The following is a 21,080-nucleotide window of genomic DNA, read 5'->3' as shown; positions in this document are numbered from 1 at the left end:
ATAAATGAACTTAGGAGGAATCACTTACGTCTTTTTGCTTATTCTATGACTTACTACAGTCTGAAAATTACAAATGATCAAAACTAAAATTACTTAAAATCAATCAGTTAGTATCAAAAACACTGTTCATGAAATAATAAGTGTAAAAGGCTGCCAAACAAAAATGTGTAATGTACTATTCTGCTGAAATCATGAAGATTTCATTTAAAAGAATAATGTAAAAGTAACATAGGAGCCCTGGACAAGAAATTAAACCTTTTTCTGTAAAGGAACAGATAGTAGATATGTTAGGATTTGTGGGCCAGTCTCTGTTGAAATCCCTCAGTGCTACAGTTGTAGCAGAAAGCGGCTGTGAACAATATGTAAATCAATGAGCATGACTGTGTTTCAATAAAACTTTTATTTACAGAAACAGGGGAGGAGGGTGGCAGAATTTCATCTGTGAGATGTAGTTTGCTGATTCTGGGATTAAACTATTCATGGTAATTTTAGATAACTTTTAATAAGAGATGGGTAGACAGAGAGAGAGGTAGGTGGATAACTTTAAATGAAACGGCATTGTTTTTAAAGCAACATTCCTCTCAGACTGAGCTGGGAATCCAGAGAGGTGAGTCAGGGGCTGCCTTGAGGTAGGTAGATGTGTTGAGAGACAGACTTAAATGCCTCCTCACTGGTGTAAAGGCAGAATAGCTCAGTTTTAATTATTGGGGCTCTGCATAAATTTTACATGAAAAAGGTGTTTGCTGATGATAAAAATTTGGAAACCATTAGATTTTGCAAGTGGCAACTGGTATCAGCGCAGTTTCTCTTGTTTTTAATGTACCCCTTACCTGGGCAAGGCAAAATTGACCTCTGAAGCAAAAAATATAATTTTTATGCAAAAGTATCTGTTTCACAAATATATTGAGATATGTTGTAATAAAAATTACATAAATCGGTATCTGTGATGATTAAATTATCAGCTAATTATTGAACACTCTACTTTGCATGTTTCCTTGTGTACACCATTAACAGATGAATCATGCTCGGTCTTAATGCTTAGTTCTTGATACAGGTTTTGCCTGAAGTTTTATGGAGTTCACATTCATTGATAGCAGCTTATATGGAATAATAACACTGAGAAATGGAAAAAATATAGATGCTTTTCCAGTGATATTTAAGTAGAATTCCTTACTAGCTAGAGTTTAAGTTTTATGGGAATGGGAAACTGTATATTAAGACATAGATACTTATGCATACATGCTGCCTGAAGTTTTTATACTGAAGCTCTTAGTGAAAGATGGTGTTTGGAGGCTAACTTTTCTGTTCAGTGACACAGAGAATCATTTGAGGTATACAAACTAGTGATGTTGGCATTTTAAGTTGATCATAAACAAGGGAACATGTCTATCACTTCATGCACATCTATGTAGTTTATACCTCAGCCTGAATCTCAGTCAGCAAATCAATAAAACTGCCTGATGGGATTGTTTCCACGCTGCTCACCACTTTGGGAAGCTCCAGCTACGAACGATTCTGCTGACATTAAAGTGCTGAAATAAAAGTGAAATTATGGTAAATTTTTGCTGATTTTAAAACAAAAGAAATCTGTTACCTCTTATGACCTCTAATCCTGAAATATACTGTGCTAAAAACACTCATATGCAGAAATCTGAAAAACAAAATGAGAAGTGATTAATCACCTCTCAGAAGTAGAGTTTGATTAAAGAGTAATTGTGCAATTCAGCTGTTTACACGTTGAAACTAATATTTCAGGGAAATGTCTAGAGTTGTTTTTCCCCCTGACTTAAGTAAGAACTTTACCTTTGAGCTCTATAAAAATATGAATTCCTTCTGGCCAGAGAGTCTTCTTGCATGTGCATGATCATCTTTTATGACTAGATTACTTATATCATGAGAATTCGTGACTAGTAAGGGATACTGGTGATGCATTTGGTATGAGGTAGAACTCTTGCCCCAAAGGACAGGAAAAATTTATCTTTATTTATTGTCAAATTACTCTTCTGTTAGCACATGACATAGCCATTAACCCTGGACCTAGGAGGAAGTCCAACATCATGGCACTGGCAGATTCGATGTTTTGTGAAGCTCTCTTTCCTGGCTCATTGCCAGTCTTCTCATTGTGTCCTCAAATGGCGGACAGGGAGCTCTCTGGGATCTTTTTCACAAGGGCACTAATCCCATTCATGAAGGCTCCACCCTCATGATCTAATCTCCTTCCAAAGGCCCTTCTTCCAAATACCATCACATAGGGAATTAGGTTTCAGCATATGAATTTTCATGGAGCCCAATTATTCAGATAGTAGCACCCCATTAGCATTGGTCAGCAACAGGTTGCAAGGGGGCATATCCTTCCAGGTGAGGCAGCTCTGATGCAGCAAAAGGCAGCTGTCTAGAGAAGGAGGCAGCTGTAAGCTGATAGCAGCTACAACTCAGAGCAGCTGGAGGTTGGTTGCACTGGCCTTATCTACTGTGCTAGCCCAGTGATTCTCTTGCATGTTAGAACAGCAGATAGAAACAGGAGTGAGCTGTTATCAAAATGTACAGCACTGACAACATGACAACAAATCATGAGGTAGAAGAAAATTTGAAAATTGAAATGAATTTGAGGCCAAGTAACACGGGAACAGAGATCCCATCCCCAACTCCACAGCCCATCACAGCACATTCCAGTAGTGGGTGCTCGTGGTGCTGACCTGGAGTCAATGAGAAAAAAGCTGTATTTTATTAAGGTATGTAACTGAAAAAGCAGAAATCTCCAACATTTTTATAGTTTAATTCCTTAAGTCACCACTCTGTAGATATTCAGGAAAGAAATAGCTCATTTGTGAAAGTGCTGGGTAAATTAATTGACCAGATACAACCTTTGGAGCATTAACTATAGGACCATTAGCTTGGAGCACAAGAAGCCAGGCACCACAAAAGTAAGTACTTTTTGAACAACAAAGTTGCTTCACAGAGTCTCGTGTTTTGAGACTTAATTATTGTGTCTCGGTTTACTCTCAGAAAGGTTCACAGGAAAGAAGGACTTTGTGGTTTGTTGCTGTTGAACAGATGGGGGATTGTAGGGTTGGAGCACGAACTCGGTAGCGGATTGCATCACTCTCATTATCTTTTCAATAATTGCTAGCCTCCTGCCCCCCCCCCCTACCTGTTATTCCGTTAACACCTCCTCAGGTTTCACCCTCCAGTGGTTAATCCTCAGACTGTTTTACAGAGACTTTGAGCATAATTCCCTATCAGCCCATCAAGTATCAAAAGCTGTTTTGATGTGTCAGCATCATCTAGAAAAGCTGTCATGTTTTTCTTCTGCAGTACCATAACACTACCTTTGACTGGGCACTTTTGTCGAAGAAGGAGTGTTTGAAATATGGAGGAAAGCTCGTGGGGAACAACTGTGATTTTGTTCCTGATATCACACTCATGTCTTTCATCCTCTTCTTGGGCACCTACACCTCTTCTATGGCTCTGAAAAAATTCAAAACTAGTCGCTATTTTCCAACCATGGTAAGTACCTGAGCTTTAAGTCGTTTTCATTGAATTTCCACAATATCAAGAATAATACAGTATTACAAAATGAAAAAGGCACTTGTAGTTCTACCTTCCCAATATAATTTTGCGTGTTTAAAAAATTGCTTTCTAGTCTTTGTCTGTGTGCATACATATTTTTAACATAATTGTAGTCCAGCTTTGAAAACCCTTCCAAGCACTTTGCTCACATAATTCTAGCCTAAATCCTGACTGTCATGATTCCAACTGGACTGAAAGGAAAAAGTTAGGTATATTCTGTATAAAAATGCACAAGTTAATAAAGAGACCTTTTTTATTTTTATTTTTTTATATCAGACATGGTTTTATTTTCAAAGAATAAACATATTTTCTAATATAATCACATTGACAGAAATATTAGTCAGGATGAAATGAAGCCAATTAAGTATTTATTTATAAAGAGACCTTTTGTAATCATTTCCCAGTGTGGTGTTGTTTTGAATCATCATGTTGTGGACCTTAAACTTACATATATTTTATATCAATATCTGTATAAAGCTAAAAAACTACGGAGTTAAAAAAAAAGAAAGAGACCTTTTAAATCCATAGTGTGTTTAAGTAAGCAAAAACTCTTTTCATATTAATCAGGAATTTTGATACAGAGTTCTTTGATCATCAGCTTTACTTACATGTGAGTAATTTAGTAGTTGAATTATGAGCTCTGGGAGTAAACTTAAACTGTGTTGTTACACAAGTATTGGTATAAGATATGATTGTTGTCTGAGCCAACCTTCCCTTCCCATAATGATGAATGTCGTAGTATGGAAACACAGATAATGGAGCTGGGTTGTGCAGACATCCTGTCTCCCATTAATATGCCTGGGGGAGCTTAAAATCAAAACTATGGTTCCTTGAGAGACTATGAGATAAGACCAGCATTTAGTTAATGGCATTTTGGTTTTTTACCTGCAGAATGAAACTGAGATAATCCTTTGCTTTACAGTTCAATTCTCACTGTTTTAGGATGTCAGTCATTCTTAGTAATCCCGCGTATACCTGATTTTTATCAGTGAACTGCTCCATCCAGCTGGCATCTCATGAAATCTCTCCTCTTGTGTTTTGTGTAGAAGGAGTGCGGGGACTTTGGAAGACAGGAGATGCAATTGATGAAGTTCCTCCTTTTAATTCCTGGGAAATGAAACTGAAAACTAACATATTCACTTTCAGCTAGGAAATCTTTTGACTCTCTGATATTTCTTATAAAATGGAAAATAAAGGGGAGGGTTGATGATGGTCTTAGTCTGTTTGGGCAGCTGTAACAATATCAGAGACTGGGGGCCTATAAACACCAGAAATTTATTTCTGATAGTTGTAGAGGCTGCAAGTCCAAGGTTGGGGGCCAGCGTGGTCAGGTGAGGACCTTCTTCTTGGTTTATGGCAGCATCTTTTCACTGCGTCCTCAGATGGTAGAAGGGCTAGGGAGCCCTTTATAGGAACACTAATGCCGTTCACAAAGGCTCCATCCTCATACTCTGCCTAAGGCCCCACCTCCTTAATATCATCTTCTTTGTGGGTTAGAATTTCCTCAGAGAGATTTTAGTGGGACACGGTATTCAGACCACAGCAATAATGAAATGTCCTGAACTAGCTGGCCCAAAGAACGGAAAGTTTCCTTGCAGTGAGGTGGAGAGAGAAGTGTCCAACTTTGCCTTCAGTGGACATCACAGACTGGTGGTCCACAGGCAGAATTCAGCCCCCAGCCATTCTTTGTTTAGCCCAGTTTGTAAACACACACACACACACACACACACACACACACGCACGCACACTTGAGGGCTTAAGGGGAACCTGCTCTTTGCAAGTAGGTAGTTATTGTCATCACAACTTTCTGTGGTCTAAGACTTGGCTGCTTCACACATTCAGATTGAGGGCTTGTCCCTGAAAACATTTGAGTTTGTGACACCAGTTCACATACCAGGAAATGTGCTCACTCAGTCCACCTCTTCAATGGTGTAAATTATTTCTAGAAAAGATTCCTGGCTAGTCTTCGAGGATGGTTTCATCTTCTTTATTGAGATGTTTCCTTTTTAATTACTAATTCATTGGGCATTTTTTCCTCTTTTTTTTTTTTTTTTTGGCTTACACTTTGGGAATCATCATTCTTTTTATCTCTTCCACTTACCAAAGTCTGATATTACTTTGGCATAGTAGGTAGAAAAGTGGAAAATTTGGGAAGCACTCGTAAGTTAGCAAAAAAAAGTTAATTTTGCCCTTAAGATGAATAGAGATTATTTAAACTGTTTATGTAGACACCACCTTTTTTTTCCCAGCAGTAAGTCCCAAATTGATAATAGCTCTTCAGGACTTAAAGAAATTGCCCCTTTGTAAGAGCCCAAGCAGGTAGTTTCTCAGACATGGCTAAATGTTGAGAAATGTTGGAAAATGTTGAATATATGAAAACAGAATAATGAGCAAAGTGGTGAGAGTGGACATCCTTGTCTTGTTCCAAATTTTAGTGGGAAGGCTTTCAACTTTTCACCATTGACTATTATGCTGGCTGTAGGTTTGTCATAAATAGCTTTTATTATGTTGAGATATGTTCCCTCTATACCCAGTTTAGTTAGAATTTTTATCATAAATGGGTGTTGAATTTTATCAAGTGCTTTTTCTGCATCTATTGAGATGATCATGTGATTTTTGTCCTTTCTCTTGTTGATGTGGTATATCACATTGATTGACTTGCATATGTTGAACCATCCTTGTGTCCCTGGGATGAACCCAACTTGATCATGGTGTATGGTTTTTTTTTATGTGTTGTTGGATTCTGTTTGCTAATATTTTGTTGATCATTTTTGCATCTATGTTCATCAATAATATTGGCCTATAGTTTTCTTTTTTGGTAGTGTCTTTATCTGGCTGTGGTATCAGGGTGATGGGGGCTTCATAGAATGAGTTGGGGAGTATCCCCTCCTCTTCAGTCTTTTGAAAGAGTTTGAGAAGGATCAGTATGAGCTCTTCTTTGTATGTTTGATAGAGTTCCCCAGTGAAGCCATCTGGTCCCAGACTTTTCTTTTCAGGGAGGTTTTTTTTATTGCTGATTCTATTTTACTTCTAGTGATTGGTCTGTTCAAGTGATCTGTTTCTTCTTGATTGTTTTGATGGACTGTATGTTTCTAGAAACTTGTCCATTTCTTCTGAGTTGTCCAATTTATTTTGCCATATAGTTGTTCACAGTATCCTCTTATGATTTTTTGTATTTCTGTGGTGTTGGTTGTAATTTCTCCATTTTCATTTCTTATTTTGTTTATTTGTGTCCTCTCCCTTTTCTTCTTGGTGAGCCTGGCCAGAGGTTTGTCAATTTTGTTTACTTTTTCAAAAAATCAGCTCTTGGTTTGATTGATTTTTCTGTTGTTTTTTAATCTCTATTCTATTTATTTCCTCCCTGATCTTTATTATTTCTTTCCTTCTGCTGACTGTGGGTTTTGTTTGTTCTCTTTTTCTAATTCTTTTAGGTGGTAGGTTAGGTTGTTTATTTGAGATTGTTCTTGTTTTTTGAGGAAGGCCTGTATCGCTATGAACTTCCCTCTTAGGACTGCTTTTGCTGCAACCCATGGATTTTGTGTGATTGTGTTTTCATTGTCATTTGTCTCAAAGTATTTTTTAATTTCTTCTTTGATTTCATCGTTGACCCATTGGTTTTTTAGTAGCATGTTGTTTAGTCTCCATGCAGTTGTTTTTTTCTGATTTGTTTTTCTGTGGTTGATTTCTAGTTTCATGCCCTTGTGGTCAGAAAAGATGCTTCAGATAGTTTCTATCTTCTTAAATTTGTTGAAGCTTCTGGTGTGCCTGAGTATGTGGTCTGTCCTAAAAAATGTTCCATGAGCACTTGAAAAGAATGTATATTCTGTTCTTTGGGGATGTAATGTCCTAAAAATATCAACAAGTCCAGTCGTTCTGTTATGTCATTTAGTATCTCTGTTACCTTATTGATTTTCTGTATGGAACACCTGTCCAGTGATGTTAGTGGGGTGTTAAAGTCTCCTACGATTATTGTATTCCCATCAGTTTCTCCCTTTATGCCTGTCAGTATTTGTTTTATATATTTAGGTGCTCCTATATTGGGTGCATATATGTTAATGGGTACAATATCCTCATTCCTCATCTTGTATTGGTACGTCCATATTCTTTTAAGCACTAGTATTCTATAATTTTAAAAAGAGTTTTCTGATTCCATCTTATAAATTAAATAAATTATTTGTATTCAACGTGTTCTTATATTAATGATCAGGACTTACAGATTTCCCAAGATTTGTATTATCTTTTTGCCAGGTCTGGTTTTGCAGTGGCTGCCAACCTCTGTCTGTGAGTGATCCATGATTGCTGTATAGCAAATTCAAAATGTAGGGTTTTCTTTTCACATTTGAGCATATGCATCTCCCTGTATTGCTTATCTCACCTGATAACACTGCCTCTCCTCACAGCCACGCAGGATCAAAATCTTAAAATCACATTTGGTGTATCAGAGTCCCAGAGCAGGAAGTAAATTATACACTCAAATTAGAATCATCTGAGGGGTTGAATAAAAGCATTAGTTACAAAGGTGAGGTTAGATTTAGAGAAACCACAAGGGAGAGTGCCGTGTCCTGTGAGAGTAAGAGTGGGGTTGTTACTCCCTGACTCAAAAGATGTGGAGAGGGAGGGGTTGCTGGAACCTGGGAGAAGAGAGAATGGAAGATAGAGCTTTTGTCCGAGGCACCGTGACCTTGGATTGAGGGGTTTAGCCAGCCTGAGGCAGCCTCAAAGGAATATAGCTTTGGGAATCGATACTTTGATATCTTCCCCCTGATGGTGTGCACAGGTTGCTGCAGGCTGAACCCTGCTGGAATCTGGAGAGCAAGGGAGCCTACTGTAGACCTCACTGACCAGCCTCCGAAGGGAAAGAGCCTGGTGGAAAAGAGCAGAAAGTGGATCTGGTGTGACAGAAGATACTATCGATCATATTTACCTCTCCAAGTTTTTCTTTATCAAATTAAACTCGTCACAGCTCCCTTGATTATCCTATTATAATCACTCTCCTTTACACTTACTCTTCTCTTCCCCTATTTCAGTCTCTCATTATCTTTGCCTAGACCAGTGTCACTTATTCATGCTTTCCCTCCCTCATAAAGCCACTAGCAGTCCATCAGTATTAACATTAAAGATGAAATGTTTTGCCTTTGCTAGCCTGTCCATCAGGAACTTGATTTATCTCTCAGGAACTTACAGAGAGCCCTAATGCTCAGTGGCACGTGGGTGGGGTAACAGTACCCCACTGGCTGCCTCCTTTGTGCTCCCTGTTCCTTTTCGAGGGGTGCATGAGTCTGTTAACCGATACAGTTACAGTTCTGTTACAACAGCCTCAAATCTTTCGCCAGTGTTTTGGCATCAAAACTTCCTGAAGGAGCATCACAGCGTAATCTGTGATCTTCTGCAGCAGATAGCTCGAGGCATTAACAGGACATGTTCTTCCAAAGCCCCATACCAACAAGTGATGGTTCTCTTGGAGCAAAGATGACGAGACTACAGTGTGTGGTGGCAAAACGAAAGCAGTCAGCTTAAAGATAGAGCAGGACTGTGAGTGTAGAACTTAAAGCTGTAGAGCCTCTGAATTAGGCAAAATTATCTATACCTTAATATTGTCAAATGCAGTATGGCCTGCTGATGTATGTAACTGACATGAGAATGTCTTTCTGAAAGAACTACTTGATTTCCTCTTTTTACCCCTCTTAGAATAAGTAGCAGGTCTAACCCTGGCATGGATTGATGTGGTGGTAAGATTCTTCAATATGCCTGTTGGTTGTTATTGTCATTTAATGAACAAAATCAGTAAGTTTCAGGTCACATTAATAGCTTTGACAACTTCTACATTTTATTTAGATGACATTTGAGCAGAATGTTCTTTGACATCCTTCTTTAAAAAAAAAAAAACTCCAATATTCTATATCCTATAGTTAATTAGTATATTCATTCAGTATTGAAAAAAAATTATTGTAACTCTAATGTCTGCTTGATACAATATTAGATGGTACGGATACAAAGCAAGTAATTCATGGGCATGGAACATAGTAGGAACCTAATGTATATTTGTTGAACCAGTTAGATTTTTGAGTTTTTAAATCAGGTGATTCATTTTGATCCTTCTGGACCATTCATGCTTACTCTTTACTATGGGCTCACACTTTGGTGGTTTTTGAGGAGCTGGCTTTATGGATGAGAAGAAAGTGCAGGGCTTCAGGAATTTCCATGAAAACAAAATGAGCATTTTAGTTAGGTGACACATTCAATTTTTATCCACATAAAACACAATCTAAGATTCCACAACTAGCTGTATTTTTGGAACCACAATTCTTAGTTGACATTTTGCCCTGTGACAATTCTATTAATGTTGGATGTTGTTAATGTTGGAAGAGTTGTATAAACAACTCTTTACAAGAATCAGGTGACATCCCTATTCTGTTTTTTTTTTCTCTCAGAACCTTTCTTGGTGAATGGTAAAAACCGTCAAACTGAAACGAATAATGCATCCAAACACAAGTAAGACGTAACGGGCCTGTATTCTCTGCCCCAGTCTAGTGTTAGTAATGCTGGATGACGTTTGGCTGGTTCTTGCAGAAACATTAGACCACATCATGCCACTGAAACTCACTCAGAAAGTGACTTTACTGTCAGTGAAGGGGAATCAGATTTTCAAATTCTTGTGTTGTTTTGTACCAGGAAAGAAATTTTTAAAGTCAAATTTGTTATTAATCCAAAACTGATTTTCGTATTTTTTTTTCTTAAGAATGACAGAGGGATATTTGGTTATAAACACAAATCAGTCTGTTAAAACATTTAACAAAGATTACAAATACTTCAGTTCTTATGGACATATGACAAGAAATACAATCAATTGGAATTGAGCCTGAAAAAGATTTAGGGAGTGTTGATTGGCCAAAGTATTTTGTGAGAGCTTTTAATGGTGGCACAGAGGCAGTCTGGACAGAAGTCATTTTGACCATGATGCCTTGTTGGCCTTCAGTGCTATCAGCTTTCTTGTCCATAATGGAAGTGTCACCAGCATTGAAATCCATCTAGTAACACAAAATGGCCTACTACTCTATTTCCAGATTGTCTAATTTATACATATGACTTACTATTCTTCTAAATCTTTAAATTTTTGTACCTTAATATAAATTATAAAACCGCCTTCCATTTAAAAGCCTAGAACCCTTTATTATAATGGTTTGGGGGTGGGGGTTATATCCAACAAGATCCTGTTAGAGGGTCAAGAAATTTTGATAATTGGGTCTTCATGATTGAATTTAGGACTTTGGATACCGTCTGTTCCAACGTTGTCTCTTCATTTCTGACACGTGGTCAGCTGTGGGCTGCTTGCATGCTTCCCAGAACGGGAATGTCACATCTCTGAAGGCCTTCCTGATAGAGGCACAAGCCTGCCTTTCCACAACCTCTGTCCTCAGGGGCTGCCCATCCCTCTGAAACTACGCAGAATATGTTTAGTCTTTCTTTTGTATGACAGACCGCACAGTTTTGAAGGCCGTTTGTCCCTCCAACTTCTTAAGGCCTCCCATCCTTTTCTATGTGATGTGTTTTCTGGACTTCTCTTCCTCTGGTCATCCTTCTCTGAGTCAGCTCCAGATTTTCCATTTCAATTTAGAATATAGTGACCAGACTGAGACATAATCTTCCTGTGTGGTTTGCTCATTTGCTTCTGGTACTCAGTCACTGGAGTCTTTGTTCCACTGCTCAGTTTGAGGCAGAAGATGCTGAAGTCTCCTCAACATCCCTGCTGAGCTGCTTCCTGAGGCTTACTCCCCTCTGTCCCCTGCTTGGGAAAACAGCTTGCTTTTCTGGTGACTTCTACTAGCCGATGCTAAGCTCCTCCCAGATAAATTTCCCATTCCCACTCCCTTCGTTGTTCCCTGGATATCTCTGACTCTGGAACTCATGGCTTCAAAATCCTAGAGTCTTTTCATTGAATTCTAATTATAGTAGGTTTTATTGATTCAGAGTACAGTGCATGATGATTGCTGTACTGATATGAATGCTTATTTCCTTTTATAGTGCTGTGTAGTATTGGCTGTTGGGAGGGTCACATTTTTAAAATTTCATGGTATTTTGTGCCTTTTCATGACTGCCAAAAAGCACGTTTGTCCAGAATACTTTTTTGTCCATCTAGAATAAATGCATTTTTACACTGTTGTTTAGCATTTTCTAAGCACAGCGATCATGAGAGGAATTGACATCTTGAATGAATATTTATTGAGTACCCACAGGGTGCCTGCTGCTGGGCTGGTCTCTGTAACAGCTCCATCCATTGAGAACCGCTCTGCAGGCTCACAGCCTTCCCCTCAGTTAATTTAAAAGCAGCTGCTGTCCTCGCAAAGTGAAAACCAAATGTCCTCCGGGGCTTCCTGGGAACCAAATTCATATTTTTCCCCCTGTAAATTAACTAGCTTCTCACTGTTGGTGTCTCAATGATTATGACTCTCTTAATAATTAATACAGTATCATCCTTCATGAAGAGGATGTGTATAATAGATTTATTTGGTTGTTTTTACCCAAGAACAAGAGAACAGTGTATGGTAAATTGAATTTCCCTTCCCATCCACTTAATTTCTCCTTTGCCTTGGTAGTTTAGATATTTAAGCTGGTTGCTTCTTATTTAGATTAATTGAGATATCTTGTAATTAATTCTGCAGAGGACAGAAATATTTTCTCCTCTTCATTTTTATAACTAAAAGATGGTAAATGAAAATAAAAAAGCTCAAAACCATTGTGATATAATGGTTATCTTATATTGAATCTTAGTTGAAATACACTTTTCTGTTCCCCCTTTGTGAATGGAGGTAGGAATTATCACGCTGTAGCACGTGTGTGTGCCATTAAAAAAAAAACAAATTAAAAAATATAAGTCCTTAATGTATATGAGTTACCTTAATTTGTGTTTCACTTAGATTGTATAGTTTATATTCCTAGGATGTTGAAGTTGGAGCCTGGAGAGACTTAGTGTTTGATTGGATGGACCTGTAAGTTATGATGTTTGAGCTAAATTTGAGGCATCTGAATACACAAGAGTGGGTGTGAAATCTTGTGGGAACAGTTTTCTCATGAAAACTGTGGTACTTCTGCTTTGAATCATTACCGGTAATAGCTGGTAGGAAATTAGGAACGATGGGTTTCTAATTTGATTTCTCTATTTATATATTGACACAAAAAGGGTACTATTTTGGAGTTTTTGAAAGAGATCAAGTTTGAAAAAGATGGAATGCAAAATAAACTAAAAAAAAATGAAGTTCGTGTCTGTTTCTTTTTCTAAATGTTTGGAAATGTGATAAGGGCACTTCTTGTGATTCTTATCTCCTTAAAGTCAGATTCTAAGCTCCTGTACCCAGATCTTAGAGTGTATCTAGTAAGCTGTATGTTCTCAGTTGACATTTTTAGGGCACTTTCTAGTTCTCCTGTTGGTTTTGCGTCTTTCAGATTAAAGTTTAATTTTAGTATAGGGTAGGAACTGAATAGCCTGCTCAAATAACACCCCTACCTGTCTTCACTAATTAGAGGATTTAGAGTTGAATACAAAAGTGGCCTGGGAAAAAAATCAATTTCCTTGACTGTGAAGTTTAAACCAGATCCAATATCTTAGAAATGAATGTCTTAGAATAAATACTCCCCAGGAGTGATTCTGCTGAGCCTGAACTGTATTGTCCAATTTAAGGGGAAGGAAGGGGAAATAGAAGTGAGTATATTACACAGAACATGTCACCCTGGCTGTGGTTTTTAATGAGGTTAAGCAATATTATTAGTAGAGTAGCTTTTTTTTCCCCATACACTTTAAGAAACGTAATCCTGAATTATTAGCATTTGTCTTTTTAGCTACTTTGTTACTTACAGTGTGATAAATAGTGCCACACTTGACAAGAGTGACATTGCTGAGGGGTTCTTTCAAAGAAAACTGATCCTTAAACTAAAGTAGATAACTGTTTGTTTATACTAGTAATTAGTTTCCCATGGCTGTTCTGTCATATTTGTGCAAACATGGTGGCTTAACACAGGGCATTTATTGTCTTGAGATCTGGAGGTCGGAAGTCTGAAATGAGTCTCAGTATGGGTCTCAGTGGACTAAAATCAAGGTGTTGGCAGGGTTGCGTTCTTTCTGAAGGCTTTGGGGAGAGGACGTGTTGCCTTAGCTTTTCCAGCTTCTCGGAGGCTGTCCACATTCCTTGGTTCTTGACCCCTTTCCTCCATCTTCAAAGCTAGCAATGGCCAGGCAAGCCTTTCTCATGCTGCATCATGCTGACACTGACTCTCCTGCCACCCTCTTTCATTTACAAGGATTCTTGTGATTACATTGGACCCACTGGAATAGTCCTGGACAGTTTCCCCAGTCTTGAGGTCATCTGATTAGTAACCTTAGTTCTACCTGCACCTCTAGTTCTCCCTGGCCTTGTAACATTACATATTCACAGGTTATAGGGATTCAACGTCTTTAGGGGAGCTTGGTCTGCCTTCCACATTATCTGACCTAGATTTTCACATGAGTGTTCTTGGCAGCGTCCTGAAGGGGGCGAGTGTAGGAGCAGGAAGAAGAGATAGGAAGCAGGAACCACATGAGATAAAGCTGTGGTTTAGACAAGGGTGGTAATAGCAGTGGAGGTGATGGGAAGAGACAGGGTGCTGGCTATGCTTTGAAGGTAATTTGCTGACCTGTTAGATGGAGGATGTGAGAGAAAGGGAAGAGTTGCGTGAATGGTCCAAAGTTTTTGGCCTAAGCAATAGGAAAAAATAAGCTGCCATTAATTAAGATGGGGAAAACTACTAAAAGAGGAAGTTTAGGGGTTCAGTGCTCAGTTTAGGGAAAGCTGAGAATGCCTCCTCTCCTAACTAAAGAAGCAGCAGCCTTTTCCCAGTGCTTGTAGAGATGCCAGTCAGGCAGATCTTTCCCATGGCAGGGCCAGAGATGCAGGCTCTGTGGGAACTTCTGCCAAGAAATGCAGATTGGTTTCATTTGCTACCCTCCACTTCCCTTCTCCTGTTTATTGGGGGGGGGGGGGAGAAGGAGGAGCACTGCCTTTTTAATAACTGTTACCCTCTTTTGGAACAACTTGTAGGATATCTGAGTTGTCAAGTTGGATTTGCTGAGTAAGGAGTGGAAGAGTGATAAAGAAGAGAGAACTTCTTTTTTGCCTTTCCAGTGACCTCTAGTCTTTCAGTGATTCATGACCTGCTGGACCAGAGATGACTGTAACATCTTGATCTAGTCCTGACCTTGCTTCACATGACCATCTCTTTCCAGACCATCCTGAACTGCCTGTGTCAAAACTTAGCTGCACGAAACTTAAGAAACGGGTGTTTCCTCCAGTATTCAGCCCCTGGGAGGCATCCTTTTTCTGCAGGGATTCCAGATACTTCCAACCAAAATGAGCTCTGAGTGGCAGTTTCATATTATTACTGGGCTTTTATTTCTTGTTTCTTGGAATTCAAGATTCCTTTTGAGGACCTCCTAGCACTAGATTAGTTATTCCAGTGGTTTCTGCAGCCAAAGAGGCTTTGTGGAATTTGAAATAACATGAGTTAACATATATGATGTTGCAGATAATATGTTAAACACTTTCAAACTTATTTAATTTTTATAACAAACTGATGAAGGTGTAGGGATTATTTTGGCTACCTTTTGCAGTTGGAGTAACTGAAGCTAAGAAAGGATGAGTGTTTACAGACAGGAAATAATGGTGCTGGAATTCTAACTCAGCTAATCCAACTATAGAAACTGTGCTTCTAACTGCTGTACTGTATTTTCTCCCCAAATTGATCCCTGCCATCTCTTTGTGCTTGAAATTACTGATTCATGTAAGTTGGTCCTAAAAGTCCCAAAGCTGGCTTTCTGATCCTCTGTGTGTACTTCTCCAGAAAGCTAAGCCAGCCCTCCAGAAGGGAAAGAAGCTCCTGACCAAATGGGCCATCTTTGATTCTGTTGCTAGTTAGTCCCCAAGGCTCTGGATGCCTGGTAATGGTCGAGAATTGAGCACTGCTGCGCCTTTCATACCCACATCACTAAGTAATTCCATTCTCCACTTCAGTTTCTGTTGAATGCCTGACTGCAGGAGTGTTGCTGCTCTTTCAAAAGACCATTTGTCTTGAGAACAGTGGAGCCACTCAGCCCATCACTGATCCCTCTTCCTCTAGCTGCTGCACGGGAAGACTGAACACTCAACCTGAGATAACGTGACAACTGCTGAACCAACCCTGGTTTTATCTGGGAGCAGACTTCCTTGTGTATGACTTGGCTGTGAGCTTCTTGAAGACATGAATTGTGTCTGGTTCACTGTGGCATCCCAGCACTAAGCCAAGTGCTCGGTATATTCATTTGGCCCTTCCTTTTCACAGATGCAGAACCCATGAGTTCAGGGGGCTGAATGTGTTAAGTAAATTCTTGTTGAATGATCGGATTGTGCACTACCCTGTGTACATACCTTATGGGGAAACTCAGCTGTCTGTGTGGTAGTAATGCTCTTAGGCCATTGTCAGTGCCACTAGACACCGTGGAGGAGCACCAAGTAACTAAAAGGCCCCTGCTTCCCTACTGACTCAGAAATGGCCATTCTGTCCCCGCTCCGTGGGAAGGGTTTGGGTTTAATGCCCATCCCGTACAGCCTAGCCCTTGTCATGACCAGAGGTAGGTACTTAGGAGGTTTCAAGGCTGTCAGCTAGTGGCGACCACACTTAAGTGGTGGAAAAAGAAATTCTCCACATGCAGGAGATTTTAAGCACTAGCCTTGAGTGAAAAATGTTTTCTTTGGCAAAGTTCGTGAAGTCATCGTATTTCTGCCCTTCGTGCGTTTTTGTTTCTCTGAGGCCTTGTGTCCGTTCAATGGACTGGACCCCCTTCTCAACTAGGCCGTCAGAATTTTCAGGTTACCTTGTGGAATTCATCTTGCTCTGTGCTCACAATGCTGACTCCCCAAAACTAAACAGAATAGTATGTTTTTGTGTAGATTTTTACAATATGCCTTGAGATTTTATCCTTATCCAGGACTCCTTTGTGCTTCATACAGGAAGAGTGTACAGTATTTCAAGGATGTGTTATCTTTGATTCTTCACCACTGCCTACACACACATGCACACATACACTTTCTCTGACCTGTTCTGTACAAGTAGATTATTTCTGGCCAAGTGAAAAAGTGATGCAAAGACAATTTAAAAAATAATTTCTCTGCAGTGTGACACCTCGTTTAATTTGTTGATGAAGCTGTTACCATAAACTGTTAGCAAATACAGAATTCTTCATTCACTTCAAAGAGAAGCAAATATATGTACCCAGTGCTAAACAATCTCTGGTTTCTTTGTTATTTTTCCAGGCAAGAAAACTGATCAGTGACTTTGCCATTATCTTGTCCATTCTCATCTTCTGTGTAATAGATGCCCTGGTAGGTGTGGATACTCCAAAGCTAATTGTGCCAAGTGAGTTCAAGGTAGGTGAACTTCTGTCTTTTGGTCATTCCTGGAACTCTTTGGTTTTCTTTCCTTTCCCCTGTTCTAGCTAGTTGTATCTCTCCCGAGTTTTGTACAATTATCCATGTCTTTATTTTTTAAATGGTCTCTTGCTATATGTGTATATCCATATTTTCTACTTCTTCTCTAAAATTAAATGCCTGACTAGGATCAAATACAAGTCTCAAACTGTATTGATTTTCATTTAAAAATAACTTGTAGTACCATTATAAACTCTGCTTTGTATTTTTAGAATAATGGAAAATATCCAAAGGTTTTCAAACAATTTATAATCTTAATCTATATAATAATTCTAGGATACAGTGAAACTAGTATTATTCTGATTTTATGGAGTTGAGATTAAAGTTTATAAAAATTAAGTAAGATATCCAAGTTTACATTACCAGTTTGGTGCCTCGTCCTGCTACGAGACTACCTGCTGTATACACACATGTAAATATATAAAGTGCATTTTCATTATTACAAAGAAGGTATAGGAAATATTTATTTTATAAACCTGTTGATCTTTGCAGGTCTAATGGGTAAAATTTACATCTCAGTCGTTCTTAAATATCCCTACCTAATTTTCCACTGTTAAAAGTCTTTCATTTATTTTCTAGAACACTCCTAACCCCTCTATCACTGATACTTGCCAAGGAAAATTAAACTGACTGCTGTTTTAGCTCAATAACTACCAAATGAGAAAGGGATGTCTATGTTATAGCAAACGAAATATATTTTGCATTTTCTCTGCCATGACATATTTATTAGCAAAGATAGGTTCTCTTTTATTCAATTATTAGTTAAAAATTCATGGTGGTTTTGTAATTCCTTGCCTGCCTCATTACTGAATATTACATTTGGGTTTTTCTTGTGGTTACCCCTTTAACTTCAATTACTTTCTTCCATCTTGAGTCCTTATCTTAGATCACCCTAAAGGGTAGAATGGCATTTACTTCTTTTCATCAGCCTGTATTCTTCATCTCCTTCATTTAAAACATTGCCTTAAAAATAACCTCTTTAAGGAAATTTTTGGTGAATAACTTTCTTTGTCCAACCTATCAGTAAAACTTTCTATTTTTTAATATGTTGGCTCTCCAAGTATAAAAGATTTTTCACCAAGTAGTGTGTATTAATATTGTTTTGAAAAACGTTTTCTCTCCTCTTCAAGCCAACAAGTCCAAATCGAGGATGGTTTGTTCCACCATTTGGAGGAAACCCCTGGTGGGTGTACCTTGCAGCTGCTATCCCTGCTTTGTTGGTCACCATTCTGATTTTCATGGACCAGCAAATCACAGCTGTGATTGTAAACAGGAAAGAACATAAACTCAAGGTAGGTAAATGTTCCTAACAATGATTATCATCGCCATCTACTTTCTTTGTAGCACTTGGAAATACTGATTCAAAGCCAACACAGTTTGGTTAGGAGTTCCATTATACCTAATGTTCTTTAAGACTTCCGTGTCGTAGATCACCCTGGGCGGACACATCTTTACAATATAATACTTTTGGAGAACCTCCTGTAAACCTGAAAAAGTCATTTCAAATCATACTTCCTTCGTGGTGATTTTAATATGGTAACTACACTGATTTTAATGTGGTAACTGTCCTTAACCCAACAACAAATGCTTTTTCTGAAATTGAGATAAAAATTTGGGTTTTCTTCTTTAACCTGTTGATTTGTTGAGCTGTATTAATAGATTTTTTTATTGTTGAACCAACCTTGCAACCTGGTAGAATATAATTTCTTTTTTATACATTGTTGGATTTTGTTTGCTAATATATATATTATAATATATAGTACAATAACACATACTGCTAATATATATATTGGACTTTTGCCTCTTAGTTTAAGAGTGACATTGCCCTGCAATTTTCCTTTCTTATAGTGTCCCTGTCTGATTGTGGTATTAGAAATATGCTCTCCTTGTGAAATGAGCTGGAGAGTATTTCTGCACATGTTCCACTCCCATTCTCTGGAGTAGAATATTCTCTTTATTATGTATAACATGTCAAATAGCTTTTCTTTAAATGATTAGATATGTTGTAAAACTATCTGGGCCAGGTGGTTCCTGTGTGGAACTTGTAAAATGGTGATCAGAATGTTTTAATGGTTATAAAAAAATTCAGAATTTCTGTTTTTCAGTTGTAGTGACATACTTTTTCTAGGTTTTTTCATTTCTGTTACATTTTAAAATTTGTTGACATGGTTATAATACTATCATTTATAATGAATGTAATCTGAATCTGTTGTTTTTCCCTTTAAATTCCTAAAATTATTGATTTGTGCTTCTTATTTTTCTTGATCAATCAAGCCTGTGGTTTGCTGTTTTATTATCTTTTATTTTAAGAGGCAATTTTTTTACTATATTGATTTTCTATACTGTGTCTTTGGTTTTTTGTTAGAATTTGCTTTGTTTTGAACCCAAGTACTTTTAAGTACTTCTACATTTATATTTAGTTTATCTTTTTAGTGAATTGGACTTTTTTTTGTGACTCTCTTTGTTCCTAGTCAAGCTTTTTACCTTAAAGTTTATTTTATTTTATATTAATAAAGCTGTGGTAACTTGTAGTTTTCATTTGCCTGGTATATAGTTTTTCATTCTGTTATTTTCAGTATACCTTGTGTCTTGTGTCTCTTTGTAAATAACACATGGTTGAACTTTTCTAAAAATCCATTTTTACAATCTTTGCTTTTAACCACGGTATTTAATGCATTTAAATTGATGGTGATGACTGATAGATCTGAATTAATTTTTACCACGTTTTTTGGCCTTCTATTTGTGTAACTTTCCCTGTGTTCTTTCTTTTTTTATTCTCTTTTATTGCCCTCTTTTAGGTTGATGCAGTTTTATTTTTCTTATTTTCTGTTTTCTTATTTTTTTCTGTTAGTTTGGAAGTTATGCACTTTATCTCTTAGTGATTATGTTGCATATTTTAATATGCATTTATGAATTTTAAAGTTTGTGAGTATTTTTATCCTTCTGAATAATCCTAAGGGCTAAAGAATGCTTTAAGTTTAGTATTCCTTCCCAGATCATATGCTGTTATTACCCAGGTTTTATTGCTGTCTGGATTTTAAAATCCAATTAATTAGATATGGTCATTATTTTTAGGATTACATACAAGTTTACATTTTCTTTTTTTTCTTTTCTTTTTCTTTTTCTTTTTTTTAAATACATTTCAGACCTTCATTTTTGGACTATTTTCCTTTAGACTGAATTATTTCCCTTAAACAGTACTTATTTATTAGACTTCTGAAATTTCTTCCTGTGAGGGTCTTTGGGAGATAAACTCTCTCTTTTATATTTGCCTGAAAACATTTCTCTCACCCTCATTCTTGAAAGGTAATTTCTCTGGTTATATAATTTTAGGTTGAAAGCTATTTTTTGCCAGCACTTAGAAGCTATTACCATTATTTTTGACTTCCATAAAAGTGAACTCTCAGGATAATTCTCATTCTTTTGTAAGTGATCATCTCTCTCTCTCTCTCTCTCTTTTTTTTTTTTTTTGAATGCTGTATCGTCTTCTTTTTTGTCTTTATTCTGGAGTTCTACTATAACTTGTGAAAGCATAAATTTCTTTATTTGACTTATTGGATTACTGGGCTTCCTGTATCTTCCTATCTTTCATCAATTATGGAATTTTTTAAGTCCTTGACTTTTTCAATTTCTAATACATCCTCCTAGAATTCCAAGTAAAATTTTATTGTACATCCTTATCTTGTGGTCTGTTTCTACTAGCCTGTTTTGTTTTGTTTTCTGTGGTTTATACATTTCCTATCTCTCAGTCTCCGTGTTGTATTTTGGGTAATATCTTCAGATCTCTTTTTCTACTACTGTTGGTTTTATTCTCATATCAAACCATTCCATTGAATTTTTCTTTTCCAGAGTTATCTTTTTTATATTTAGAAGTTCTGTTTTGTTCTTTTCCAGATCTTCCTGTTCAGTTTTGATAGTCTCTAACTTCTTTATTACACTTTCATATACTTTTTTTGTATATATATTTGCTGTCTTTGCAGGTTTGATTCTGAACTTTGTTTTTTTTTTTTTTTGGCTTAC

At 37.5% G+C, this 21,080-nt stretch overlaps 1 protein-coding gene across 9 annotated transcripts in view; it reads left to right on the top strand.

Moving 5' to 3' along the window:
- Positions 1–21,080, top strand: part of SLC4A4 (solute carrier family 4 member 4) — a 315,013-nt gene that overhangs the window by 258,380 nt on the left and 35,553 nt on the right. For all 9 annotated transcript variants that reach the window (XM_032458395.1, XM_032458408.1, XM_032458417.1 and 6 more), the window contains 3 exons: positions 3,316–3,507; positions 16,887–17,000; positions 18,191–18,352. In XM_032458395.1, coding sequence (XP_032314286.1) covers positions 3,316–3,507; positions 16,887–17,000; positions 18,191–18,352 — 468 coding nt within the window. The remainder of the gene's footprint in view (positions 1–3,315; positions 3,508–16,886; positions 17,001–18,190; positions 18,353–21,080) is intronic.

This window comes from Camelus ferus, chromosome 2 (assembly GCF_009834535.1).
Source record: "Camelus ferus isolate YT-003-E chromosome 2, BCGSAC_Cfer_1.0, whole genome shotgun sequence".
Classification (NCBI taxonomy): domain Eukaryota; kingdom Metazoa; phylum Chordata; class Mammalia; order Artiodactyla; family Camelidae; genus Camelus; species Camelus ferus.
This window is presented reverse-complemented; position numbering and strand designations above follow the sequence as displayed.